The following is a 14,518-nucleotide window of genomic DNA, read 5'->3' on the forward strand; positions in this document are numbered from 1 at the left end:
AAGATGTGGAAGCTCCTAGTGACAAGATGTGGAAGCTCACAGAGACTGATCAAAAGCAACTTGCATCTGTATTTGCAGCAAAGGTTGGCTCTACAAAATACTGACTTCATTTGGGGGTGAACAGTCATGCATGCAGAAGTTTTGTTTTATCTCTATTTGTTGTTTGTTTGACAGTTAAAGAAAAATAATGCATCTTCAAAGTTATGGGCATGTTCTCTTACTTAAAACTCACAAACAATCCATTTTAATTTCAGGTTTGTTTGGCAACAGAAAAAAAAATGCCCAGGGGAGTAAATACTTTTGCAAAGCAGTGCACATTAAGCTGCTGGGTTACAATCAGGATGCAAACAGCAACAACACAAGCTGTGAATGCAGGTAACAGCTAGAGAGCCTTAGCTTTTAGTTCCAGCTAGATATAATAAAACATGTGTTGTGGCTTCATTACGTAACTGTGCAAGAAGGGGGGGGGGGGGGGGGGGGGGGTGGCGTTGGCCAAAAACCACTGGTTAGCCTTTTTTTATCTCTCAATGGATTTAATCCTTGTGTGCATTCTTAAAGATTTATAAACAATGATGTCTCCCTTGTTTCTTTTTAATACTGACATACTACCTGTGTGTTCTCTTGTTGAAATATCCAACCTGTTTAGCTCTGTCTATTTTAGGAAAGAGACTTTCCGTGACTTATTCAGCTTTTCTAATCTTACAAACCAAGAAACAATTTGGTTTACTGCTGGTTTAATCCTACTTTCGCTCCTTTCTGGTTAAAATATTATTTGCATAACATCAGGCATGGGCCGTTTACTGGTACAAGGCTTAGTAAACACTGGTTTAAAAACCAAAAGTTTCTGTTATAGTGCTCCTACAATTTAAACTCTGGTGTCTCATGGAGCCCAGAATTTATCCTTGCTGGCTCCTAAACGTTTTCCTTCCCAGGTCTGAAAACCACAGTCACAGCATGAAAAAAAAAAGGAGAGCTGAGACTGTTTTTCTTCACTGGGAAAGAATAAGTGAAAAAGCCACCTTGCTGCACACTGCTGGAAAGCTGCATGGAGGATGGCTACTACACTTTAGGCAACAGTGGTGCAGGAGTTAGGGAGTTCATCCTGTAACCAGTGGATTTCCAGTTAGAGGCCCGCTCCGACCGTCTCAGTCGTTGTGTCCTTGGGCAAGACACTTCACCTGCTGCCGGTGGTCAGAGGGCCCAGTGGCGGCGATTGCTACTTACCGCCGTCAATGTGTGGATGTATGATTAAATGCTGAAAGTAGTATGAAGTGCTTTGGGGTCCTCAGGACTTTATAAAGCACTATACAAGTACAGGCCATTTACCATTAACACTTTTCCTGCTTGGAAAAAAAAAAAAAAAAAAAAAAAAAAACAGCAAATCTTTTTACCTCTTCATATATAAAATGTGTTCATTGACAGCAAAGTGGCACCAAAGTCAAATTCTTAGACTCTGATCCTGCAATGTTGCTACAAATGTGGCAAATCGATCAAAATCGGGATCACTAGTTTAGTCAGACAAGTGAGCCATACAACGACTGATGAGTTCAATATTAACAGAATTTTTAGTAAGTAAATATGCCAAAAGATCTACAAATGAAGTCAATGGGAGAAAAACAAAAAGCATCTGTTGTTATATAAAAAGCTTTTCAGGGATCAAGTTACTGGTTTTGTGTGTGCAAATATGAGACAGTGGGTCCAATTTAAAGGCACAAGCCTGTAAACTGCTAGTAATGAAATCTACATTTGAAAACAAAGACAGAGTCTTCAAATCATCTTAATAATGAGCTACAGTTTCAAAGTGTTCACATTATGCTACATCTTACGTCTATTTGGTATGAACAGGTGTGCACTGTTTGCTGAGATCAGGCACGGGCTGGTATGAAATTCTTACGCTGTTATTACAAAATAAAACGTCTAAGTATCACAGTGTGATGGCATTACCCGACTAATCTGAAGCATTAATTCTGCTAAAAGATTACCGTACATTTATTGATACTTTATATAAAGTACACTTTCTACATTTCCTGGTAGTTTTCAAGTTTTATTGCACTCAATTGTGCATCTTTTTGCAGTCTGCTCTTTATAGAGAAGCACTGGCTCTAACTGATTTTCCTTGATTAATTAGGCGAGCTATCTGCTCCTGCTGCCCGCTGCTTAACACAGACGCTGCTTGTAGTTTTCCAACTGTGGCTTGAAAAATTAATTACCTTAGTATGAGTGATGGCCGGTGCTGCTTTAGCTTTGACACCATTCCGGATTGTGTTGTTGACAACCAAAAACATTTTCAAACAACAGAATTTATCCTGTTTGCAATGGAGGGGAGAAAATGCAGCTGTCGTTCTCTTCAGACATCTGACCAGCAGTGTGCAGCAACATTTTGACATTTAAACTATAGGAAGCATTTGATGGAAGATAATGAAACCATAACTTAAAACAAAAAACTTCAGTTCACTTTGAAACCAATAACAAACTCCAGTTGGGATATTAGCAGCCATTTTTCAGAGTTACGACAAGTTTACTAACTCAATGATCTGCCTTCCGAAAGCTCAACGCTGCAGCCAGTTTAATGAAGAACAGACAAGATAGCTGAAATGCATTAAACGCAGAGAGGCAGGGAACTATTAGTGGGAATTTTGGGGGGGAAAAACACACAGTATGCTAGTAAAGTGAAGAGAAAACCACCTCAGCCAGAGATTCTGGTGTCAAGCTGATTTAAAGTAAACAGTTCCTGAGCGAAGCTTGGCTCAGATCGTACGTCGGTCTTTCTCATCCATGCACATAACTGACAACAACTGTTTATGCAAACAATATGGCTGTTTATTCGCGGTTTGTCATTCAAACCCTTCCCTGCAAAGTTGAGCCATTTTCATCACATCTACCGTAACTTACGGCTGGCACAGCTGTTCGTAGTTAAGCAATGTGACTAGCGGGAAGTGTAATGATACTTCACCACATTATAGATATTTATATAACATTTTACCCAGCTCCTTTTAACGCTTATCCTGTTGAACCTGTGTGAGCAGAAAATGAAAAGCATGTCGGCACGTCGCCCACGGTTTGGACTTTAAACATCGCAAATGCAACATTAAAACCGAATGTTCGCCGTTTCTGGATGATTCAGACAACTTGACCACCGATCGCCGGTTTGACAAATCCCTCCCAAGATAGTAATAGTAATAATAGCGGTATCGGTCTCGCCGCCATTCGGTCAGCATCAACATGGTGAGCTACATCAAAGAAGACGATATCCTTGAAGGAGGCCCTGACACCGAGATCAGTTTCGTTCAGCTCCTCAGAACTGTGAAATCCAGAACAGCAACTCCATCGTCGACCTTAAACCAATGTGGCAATTTACAAATTACTTTACAGTTGCAAAAGCTGCCCCTGCTAGGCATATGAGCCCACACTGTCAGGATACATGATAGTGTTAAAGAGTCACATTTGATCCGCGATGATTACCTTGCCCTGGTTTTGTTTAAAGATGGGCTCGCATACTTTCATCGCCTGCTGTTAGTTACAGGGAGCTGATGGATTGTCTGTCATCTCGCTGCATCCTCCCCATCTCTTCCTAAGTTCTTTGTGGTTAGATTTGCAGTGGCAAGTTAAGTCTTAACATATTCCGACTCTGTATGCTCCACGAGGCTTGAATGCATTCTTCACTGACATCAGACGTGCACGGGTTCACCCACGGATAAAAATCAAATAAAGAGGCTTAAAATGACACGGTGGAGCTATTTTGTTCTGCCAACAAATATTTTCTTAAACAACCAGGTGCAAATATTGTCCGGTTTCTTTAAACAAATCAAGCCTCCTTGAATCCCAGAGCGCAACTCCCAACCACAGCACTAAAAAACAACAGCGGTGAGTTGTGATTATTAGGACCACGTTATCAGCTGTCACTGCGTGACACGAATGCACACTGTGAAATTGCCCGTCTAGACTTGACGTCATATCACTATCCCCACACACACACACACATACACACACACACACACACACACACCAGAGGTGCCCTTCCCACCTAATCCCTATACCTGACACCAGTGGAGTAACAAATGCTTGCGGGACAAAAGATCAGCAGATTCAAATTCTCAGTGTGAAGCTAATGAAACAATCACATTACAATTTCATGAAATAAACACAGGGATGGATGCACGGCAGCCGCAGATTGTTTAAACACAAGAATGCAAAGTTTTTCCTTACATTTTAATCTAGTAAAAAAAAAAATTGACATTTCTTCGGTGGTACAAGAGGTCATAAAAAAAAATAAAAAAAAACAAGCAGCCTCACTGAAATACGTAACCACAGAGCTGTAAGATGTAAAATATAGGAAGACCCCAACTTTAATTGGAGTATAGCTATCGAGCACAATTATTGGCAACTCTAATAAAAACAAGATGGTATTTTTTTTCATTTATACTTCTTTACGTCATAGTGTCTATGAACTTCTAATTAGCAATGCTTTACTTTCTGCATCTGTGAGGTTTAAGTATGATGTGAGCCTAACAACTCTTAGCCACAAATAGGTTAACATGCCATTTAAGTAAGATGAATGTGCTTTGAGTTTCATACGTTTTCATAAGTTACACACCGGCAAATGCACATATCGAGTCCGAGTAATAAATAAGGAGTAAAACTGTTCTGATCAACGATTTAAGGCTGCGATGCTTTTCAAACCTGTTCTGTTCGGCAGCATCAACCCTCCTCAATAGAACATAAATGCAAATGTTGGCGTCTTCCTGCCCCTATAGCTGCTCTTCTTCTGTGCTGCTTTGGTAGTTCTGCTGTGGTTGTACTATAGCACAGTTTCTGATGGGAAAATATGTAGCTCAAACTAGAACAGAAAAGATTCTTTTTTTTAATGTAAAAATAAAATAAAAAATACAGTATATAGGAACCACAATTAGGAAAATTTCAAAATTATATTTTCTGGTAAGCAATTTCTCAAGAGATTGACTATTCTGGTGATACATTTAGTTTAAATCTAGTTTACGTAAATATATACACATGAAATGCTAAGCTAATATGTTGAAGCTGTTTAAAAGATTTACATAGTGAACATTTTATGTTTAGGTGTTGGAAGCATTGATGCCTTGCAGCAAGAAAGTTCTGGGTTCCAATCCAAGCCTGGGGTCTTTCTGCTTCGAGTTCACATGTTCTCCCTGTTTGGGCTGCACAATTAATTGCATTTGCAGTATAATCGCAATAAAAAAAACACACACACATAATTTCCAAATCGTAGCGGTCTGCATTTTTTGACTACATCACAATTAATGGATAAGACACGTCCTTTAGGTATTGGTAATATGTTTAACATGGGCTTGCCTTCACATGGAAGAGAAGAGAGTTGCAAGAGTGAGATCATTTAATTGTATAACTTGCTTTACAGTTCATATGATCAACACTTTTTACCAGAAACTTTCAGGAATCTCACCATAGCATTAAGTAGCGGTCAAACAGTTTAATATATAGACTTGTTTGTTGGTTGCATTTTATGAAAATTGATGTCCAACTCAACAAGCTGCTCTCTTGAAGAATAATTAATAATAAAAAAACAGTTCAATTATACTCCTTGTTTACAAACATCTTTATCTACAAAACATTTTTGTTGATTGTACTTAATGCAGATAAAAGTCAAAATCAAATCACAATCGCAATTATGGTTTAAATAAATCGCAACTTTGATTTTTGGCAGAATCACACAGCCCTACTCCCTGTGTATGACTGGGTTCTATCTGGGTACTCAAGCTTCCTCCCACAGTTCAAAAATATGACTGTTAGGTTAATTGGTTTCTCTAACCTGCCCTCAGATGTGAGCGTGGTTGGTTGTCAGGCAGCCATTAGCCATTAAAACAACCAGTTTCATTGCACCTTCTTTTGTTTACAACCATACATAATCATGCATATTGTATTTATTGGCATGATGAGTCCACTGAGCTTTAGCAACAATAAGTATAATTCTCTCATGCGTCTTCCCCAGAGAATGTATATCGCCTTACCTTACATCTGCATTTCCAAACGGCTGCCAATATGTTAAAATCCCCCCCAAAAATAAAATAATAATCCTAAACATGTAGAGGTTTAAAGCTTAAAAACAATGACAGAGCAACTCAGTTGGAAGTTCTCTCAGCTTTTGTGCTTCCTCTGATAATAGCATATTAATATTCTAAGTATTCTACCAGTGAAAACTTCCACACTGAAGATTGTGGTTGTGAACATCACTTGATCATGGTCTTGCAAGACCATGCAAGAGTCTAAAGACATGCAAGAGTCTTTATACTCTTGCATGTCTTGTACCTCCTCTTGTACCTCCTCCCCTTGAAGCACTTGACAAGTTATCAAGTGCTTCAAGGACCACCAGAGCCACTGAGACCTTGCTGTACATTTTAGATGGACTACATTAACTCTCATTTTCAGTGAACGTCTCTCATAATTGGAATAAAATACCAGGAAAAAGAACAGCATTTGGGTCTTTTAAAACCTTCTACAATAAATTAAAAGAGTGGCTCCCCGGATAATCAGTTTTGCAGCCACTGATTTGAGGATTCTTGAGGATTTAGCATTTAAAAGTATCGTGCTGCATTATGATTCGTTTTTGTTGTGTTTTATGAGCTTTTTGTTCTTTTTAAATCCGTCATCTTATGTTTTTATTTTATTTTACCAGATACATTCTCATTTATAAAATTATGCCAAATTTGTGATGGGAGTATCTTCCCAATTTGTATTGTAATTGTATTTATTATATGTTCTATAATCCTTTCACAGACAACAGATGAAAATTAAACTTCCTTGCTAAATCTGTCATGTTCAGTATTCAGGGTTATTGCAGGTTATGTTAAGTTAAATTTAAGGCTTTTTAAAAGACCTTTTAAGACCATTAGGAATGGAATTTAAGACTAACACGACACATGAAAAGAAAACCTCAAATGATCCCAGGAATTTAAACAAGGAAACCTTTTATTGTTATCAATTTATTAATAAAAGAGGATTCAACTGTATTGAATAAAAAAAAAAGTTAATTAATTAAATTATTTCAATATCAAAACAGTTATCTTATTATCCCGAATAATCTTCTCAACACAACACTAATTCATATCTACGTATAACCTCACCCTACATTTGTTTGAGCTCACCCTTTGTTAGTGTTTATTTCTGGGAAACTGTTATTGTCATAGTTTAACGAATGACATGTACTCCTGATCAAAAATGGAAGACAGACCAGTTGAAAAATGGCAAGAAATCACATTTTGTGCAGAAGGTTCCAAGCAGAGCTTCAAATGTAAAAAAAAAAAAAAAAAAAAAAAACGGGAGTCAGAAAAAAAATGTGTTAAACCATTTATTGCAAACAATGATTAAACTAAAACAGGCTGTTTATCAGCTGATCGACAGTTTAAGTCTAAACATCAAAAACCCTAAAATAGAAACAAAGGTTTCAATAAAACAGGACCTAGTAATGACAAGCAGTGCCATTCTTGTTAATCATGTTATCTGGGTATTTGTTGCTTATCCACGATGTACCAACACTGGTAGCTAACAGAGACGACACACAATCAGCTTCTGATTTCGGCAGTTTACTCTGTATTTATGCGGCCAACGCTTGCCGGGAATAAATGAAAATAATGTGGGGCAGACTGACAGAAGCGAGGCTGCCGTACATCAGCGTCACCGGGCCCTCTGACCGCCGCCAGCAGGCAAAGCGGGTGAAGGGTCTTACCCAGAGACACAGCTGAGACGGTCGGAGGCAGGGGTCACACCAGCAACCTGCCGGTTACAGGACGAACTGACTGGCTCCTGCGCCACTATCGCCCGCTATCAGATCAAACTGAATTGAAGAATTGACTAAATTTACGAGCTTGGATGAAAATCTGGGCGTTTTCAAGGCTTTTTAAAGATCTTAAATTTAAAGTTCCGTAATTTAGAAAGTTCTAGACTTTTTAAGACCCCGCTGGAACCCTAAGTATTGAACAATGTCAATTTTTAACATCCTTATACTGTCGGATTGTTAAGCTTTTTATTTTTCTATTTTTTTTTTTATTTGTTAAGCAACAATAAAAATATATACAATAGCTGAGTAAAAAGTAAGAAATACAAAGGAAGAACCCTGCTTCTTTAAACATCACTTCCCACAAATTAGTTAAGGCGGAATAATGAAAACAAGCCAGGAGCATGATGGGAAGTTTTCACAGTCAGGCTTGTATGAAATTGTTGTTCCTCATCACCGAGGAGCAAAATATCAAAAAATAAGTCTGCCAGTTTGCTTGCTTTATCAGAACACTACAGCTCTGCGAGAGGGTAAAAAATTTATCAAGACGTACAAAATAGGGTCAGTTTTAATCAGAAGACAGTCTGAGGAGCTCATTGGGAGAACGTTATGCAACAGAACCAACAACTCTCGACTTCCCATTCCCGTCACGTACGTACGGAAAAAAGAAGCGTGCACATTCACACGGCTAAAGATGTCGTCGTTTCTCTCCAAACTGAAACCAAACCCAAGATCCAGCTGCAAATAAACAGTAGCCGGCAAAGCCGTCAAACGCGCGCATCATATGCTTGCTTCTATTCTCTTCAAAGCGCGCACTGCAACATAAATCCCTCGGATCTTTGTGCTTTGTGTAGAGACACGTAGAGGAGAGGAACTGTAGATATACACGGCGGGAGGCTGGCCAGCAGCAAAAGAGAGCGAGTTTCATCTTTCTTTGCTGTGGTGGCAGCCTATACCATCATCTCTAAATCAGAACTGTCACCCGTGGGACGAGTGTTTTGCCAGCCACAATAATGTTACCACCACCAAACTAGGCTTGACCCAATCCAGTAAAACCTCTTTTGAAAACCGCCTAATGTGCTCTGTCCAAATTTGGTAGCATCCTTGTTGGTGGTCCCTGCAGTGCCTCTTTGTGTATATGCGAGTGTGAGCTTCACCCTGTCTTTTCAGGAGGCTACTTCGAGTTGAGCCTTATATAAATATCCACTGCACCTGTCATATGCGTCCAGTGAAAATACTACTTAAAAAAAAAAAAGAACCAAACTAACTAATCTAGTTTTTTCTTACAGCTGAGGTGCTTATTCAGAGAGGCCGCGCTCTCTTCAGGCTTCCTCGAAAAACTCCCACTGGATTTGTTATGGTCGCGTATTTGAACCTGCATCTGCACCTATTAAACAGTTTTCCTTGAGTGCCGCACATTTCCAGGAATAACAGCGAGCAGATTGAACGACCACTTCAGAAAACCCTAACACGGCGGGATGCATGTGCACACATGCCTGGTCCAAAGGTGGGTTTCTACTTGCATCTGCATCCCGGAGCACAATTTACTTTGGAAAACACAAAATATTAAAGGTTTTTTTAATCATTCTATTTTATAAAAGAAGAAATCATACCTAAAACATACTTAGAGAAAGAGGCTTTTTGGTAACCTAAAAGTTAACCATGTTTTTAAAAATCGACTTAGGGCAACCAACCAGAGGGCAATTTGGTAACCATATAATTGAATATCAAGTATATAGGGTATAATTTTACACTAGGGCGTAATGAGACTGTTGCATCTCGGTAAATACGAATATAATTAAAAACAGCTTTTTGTATTTACTTGGGTTATTTTGGTCTGATCTGAAATCTTTGGGTGTGACAAAATAAAAACAAAAACAATTCAAATCTATAAATGAGCTTTCATTTTTTGTTATTTAATTATTGTAAAAACAAATCTACTTGTTAATGTTTTAAAAGGCTGACAAGCAGCTGTAGCTAAGAAACTATATATTTGATTTATTTTATTTTACGGTGAAACTATTAAGTGTTTCCCACATTTCCTTGCTTTCTGCAATGTACAGAAAACCTGACGGATGCATATAGTCAATTTCGATTGGTGGAAAGAACATTAACTGTGCAACTAGAACAGACCATAACTGAGTTTTATATTTTCCCATTCCAGGAGATGTTTTCAAATATATTTCTAAAGAATAAAAAGGCTTGTAAGAGGCATTCCTTACCTCCAAGTTCTTTTACATTTAAGATGGCATTTGGAAATGGCACTGCCTTGATGCTGAAACCTGGAAACAAAAAATATATAAAAGGAAAAGTCAATTAATATTCATTTAAGAATTTTGCCACATCCCTTTTTAACTTTGGATCACACAAATCAAATAAACTAATTTCATAATCAGATTGACCGAGAGCGCTTAGTGAACATTTTTCCAATCCATCAAATGGGCCTCACACAGACTAAAAACACATTTGAGTGAAAAACAAGAAATGCTAATTTGGTGGTCCTGAGAAAACGGAACAAAGATGAAAAAGCTGAGCAGAAAAGTGGTATGTTGGGGTTTGTTGGAGACGAGAGTTAATATCAAAAGCATTTCTCCGAGTTATGTGGTCCTTCTCTGTGGGTGCGAATGGGAAACAGAAGAACGCAGCGCAGAAACCTAAGACAAGGAATAGATTTAACTTGACTCTTTTCAAAACAACTCTAACAGATGGAGGCAGAGATGCGGGAAATCGAAGACCGTGATTTTCAACAAAGCTAAATTTATTGCCAAGTTTCGTCTCAGAGCAAATTACAACACAGAGAGAACTTTTGAGTGAGACATGGGGGAAGCCACGGGAGATTTACCTCTCCATGTTCCTGCTTTTGAAAACATTGGCAGATGCAGGAGGCAATGACAGCTAACTCTTCTTTGAGAAACATTCGCCGAAATGCCTCTCAGCTTAGGCAGACAATCACCATACTTTATCTGGTAAGGACTACCTAGCAGGGGGGACAGACAAGGTTTCAGTCCAGCAGAAAAAAAAACGCAGACTTATAGTTATAAGCTGCACATTTGGTGAGCTGCTTAATGTTTAGCTTCAACTGGACAAAGAATAAATTTAAGATGGAACTTCTGCAACAGCTCAACGTGGCTGCTGTCAAAGACCCGGGAGGAGGGAGGGAGGGAATGCCGTCGTTCTGAAGGGACTGCACTGCATATAAGGAAAGCAGCGTTCACTACCAGGAAAATTATGTGCACTAACACGAGACCCTCCTGCTCTCCTGGATGCACATATAACACCGGCCTCCAAGGTGACTGGCGCAAAGAAACAAAGCTCGGGCCTGGTGACATCCTGGCACCCGCTCCGGAACAAACACTGGGGGACGTTCTTACCCCGGGTGCAAAGCCTCCTCGCGTGTTACGGGGGGAAATGGATTCCCTACAAGTATCTCCCATCCAAAACAAAACGGTCTTTAGATTCCAGCCACGTACTGGAATGTGCACTTCGCGCCTACCTGTCGTAGGAATGATGCCGTCGCTGCCCTCGCTGCAGAGCCGCGACAGCAAGCTGGTCTTCCCAGCCCCCGTCAGGCCGATGCACACCACGTCATACTCGGGTCTTGGCGGTGGGGGTCCTTTACAGCACAGTGCCCGAAAACACTGAAACGATGCACACAAATCAAAGAATGTAAAGCAGTGGTTCTCATTGACTGGAGTAACTGCTGATAATCTCACACCTCCACCATTTTGTACTTTTTGGTTTTGCTCTTTTTTTGTGTGATGCTTTCTTGGCTACAGAAGAGGAGCCGCCTGCCTTGGGACGAACCCCTCGTGAATTCGTATCCACCTTTGGGACGTGTCACGACAACTTTGACATCCATCGAGTTAAACTGATCCCTTCACCTACCAATAGTCTACTGCCATGGTTCCCAAACTCACCGGTACCACTGGTGGCACTTGGGCTGCCTTTGGTGCTACTAATTATAGTATTAGTAATAATAGCTATGATGCCACATGTGGGTACTTGACTCCCAAGAAATAATATTTACCAGCTGGAGGCTGATATTTCCAGTTTGATCAGGGACCAGAATTTCTCAGATTTCATAGGAGCCACCTGGCCCACAGGAGGGGATCGGAATAACAGCCATTGAAAACAGGGCGTGAAACCAACTCATCAGATAAAATATGTTTCACCTGAATTTTAAGAAAAATAATTACAAAAAGTATGAATCTCTACAACTGATTAAAGTGATACCAGGGGAAAAATGGGTAAGTGCGCCCATGAAAGGTTTATTTTTTGCTATGAAGTGAAAATAGATTGAGACTAAATGGTGACTCACTGGTAATAAAATGCGGGTACAAAGTTGTAAGGCCTTATAGTTGCTAGTGGTTGAGCTGCTGCTGATGCTAACTTCATGTTCCCTCTCTTTAGTGTGCAATGACTTCCTGTGTCTCTCCTGGACAAAAATCAGAGAAGCGGCTGCCTCTAACATGTGTACTCTGTTTTCCATCCCATAGACTACAGCGTTGGACCTCATTGGTGTTTCTCTCCTAGATGAAGCCACTATAATAGTTCATTCTGCCATTAACTGTGTACTCCTGGATCACTACACCTGTTTTTGGGTTTCTGTTCGGTCCTCCTAACATCCCAGTGGTTCAGGGCAGATGTCTGCTAACAGTGAGTAAAATTCTGCTGGAGAGTACTTCCTGTTTAAAGGGAGTTCTTCCTTTCCACCATCGCCAGATGCATGCTCAATATGAGCGCAATTTCCAGGGGAAGATGTAGTAATTAATAGTCTTAATAGCAAGTAAGTAAGAATGTGTTGATTAAAGCAATCAAGAAATGTTTACAGAAATAATACCAATATGTCCTGATGAAACAAAATACTTTGACTTGGATAAAATATAATTCCGTAATACATACGCAAGACTAAACCAAGCCTTAAGACGTATGCAGCCAAGTGGCGAGTCAACATGTTCCTGTGAGCCTGTTGCACCCTGTCTGACTGGGCCATTACGGTCACTGAGGGCAGACCCTGTCACTCCATGAATCACAGCCTGGGACAGGCTCCCCCGCTGTGAGATATTAGGGAGTAAACGCAGTGAGAACCGTGAATGAGATCCTTAAACTTGTGTGTGGAGAGATCGGTATCCAAAACTTAAAGAGAGATCTCTTTTATTAGCCAGTCAGAAATCAGTCGGGACGAGGCAGGGTAGACACACGTACACAGAGGGCCCCATCCATCTTGTATATCGCATTTCATGTGGAACATCAACACGGGTTTTTTACTGCTCATCTCAGCAGATGACCCTGTCCTACTAAAGACTGTAACAAGGAAGAAAAAAAAAAAAAACATAAGGGCACATGAACTTCTGTGCATGTAAATGCTGATATGACGCACTTGTAAGGGGAATTACACGGTAAACAAACTTATTAACAACCATCCATCCATACTCTATACCAGCTTAGACATGTGCCTTATGACCAGCACTCACTGGAAACAAGGCAAACTTACTGTTTGCAGTTTTTGTTTAAAAGCAACATATTCTTGATCATTTATTGCCATCAATTTAAAAGCAAAGTAGGATGTTTTGGAAAATGCAAAACCTCGATTTAAAAGTAAATGCAGCAAACAGAAGGCAGCAACGGATCAACAGAGACCGTGTTCAGAGCCTCGGTTCTTCCTCATACCCCCCCCCGAAATATCAGCACCCACCCAGGGTCAATTTTCAGGGCTGCTGTTTGTTGGGGATGTGGGGGAATCTGCTTCAGCAGAACCAGACGCAGGCCGAGGAACCCAACCCCCCCGACTCCTCAGTGAACCCACCCGTCTGCTCAAACAGGAAACATTCTCCTGTTCCAGAAAACGGGTAAGATCAGAAACACACGCATGTCACATGGGCGAGCACATGTACAAACTTGGTTTGATTAGGTCATCCCACTCCGCTGGTTGCTCACCTCTTGGTGTCACCTACGTTCCCTGCAGCTACATGTTAAAAGTTTCTGTTGAAGATTAAATTAACTTCTCTGATGTCAATCCTGTGAACCGAAAGTTGATCTTAAAGAGGAAGAGGGTGATAGGCGTATAGTAAGCGGGGTGACTTATGTATTCACCGCCCCCCCCCCCTCTTCAAGTGTAAATCACAACAAAGGCAACAGACACGGTTGCAGCCTCGCTGCCTATGTGGGTGGATAGAGAGAGGATTTCACAAAACAGTAACTAAAGGAGCTTCCAGGGCCTGACCCTGGGGTCCTCATGTACACAGTGGCCCCTGTGAGAGAAAGAGATGGCAGCTCCCACCTCTGGCCTTCTTTGACAGCACAAGATTGACGAGGAGAGCTGCTCAAAAGCCTCAAAGGAGCAAAATAAATATGTCGAAAAGGCTTTTGCTTACCTCAAGGCTTGCCCCTGCCCCGTCACCCCCGCAGTTGATGATTTGAGAGGCAGTGTGCTGTGTCACCGAGACAGAGAGCTCAAATCGGCCAGCCCCGTAACTACCCCCATAAATCTCCAAGTCATCCAGACAAACAGCTGAGATTATATGCAATGTGTACGTTGCTTTGCAAACATACTCAAACCCCTAAACCTTTTGTTTTGTTTTTTTTGGGCATTTTACAACCACAGGTACCATTGGATTTGATTAGGATGTGATGTGAAAGACCACAACACAGTCATGGATGTGATTGTGCAAAGTTGTGAAGAGTAACTGTTAACGAATATAAAAAAAAGTGGGATTTATTTAAGTTCAGGCCCCTTTAATCCAATACCGCTAA

General features: G+C 40.4%; 1 protein-coding gene across 1 annotated transcript in view; it reads right to left on the minus strand.

The window, feature by feature from the left end:
* Positions 1–14,518, minus strand: part of arl15a (ADP-ribosylation factor-like 15a) — a 117,420-nt gene that overhangs the window by 67,364 nt on the left and 35,538 nt on the right. The window contains exons 2-3 of the mRNA XM_012865624.3: positions 11,259–11,403; positions 9,988–10,047 (exon numbers count right to left, since the gene is read on the minus strand). Coding sequence (XP_012721078.2) covers positions 9,988–10,047; positions 11,259–11,403 — 205 coding nt within the window. The remainder of the gene's footprint in view (positions 1–9,987; positions 10,048–11,258; positions 11,404–14,518) is intronic.

Source organism: Fundulus heteroclitus, chromosome 12, assembly GCF_011125445.2.
Source record: "Fundulus heteroclitus isolate FHET01 chromosome 12, MU-UCD_Fhet_4.1, whole genome shotgun sequence".
Lineage (NCBI taxonomy): Eukaryota > Metazoa > Chordata > Actinopteri > Cyprinodontiformes > Fundulidae > Fundulus > Fundulus heteroclitus.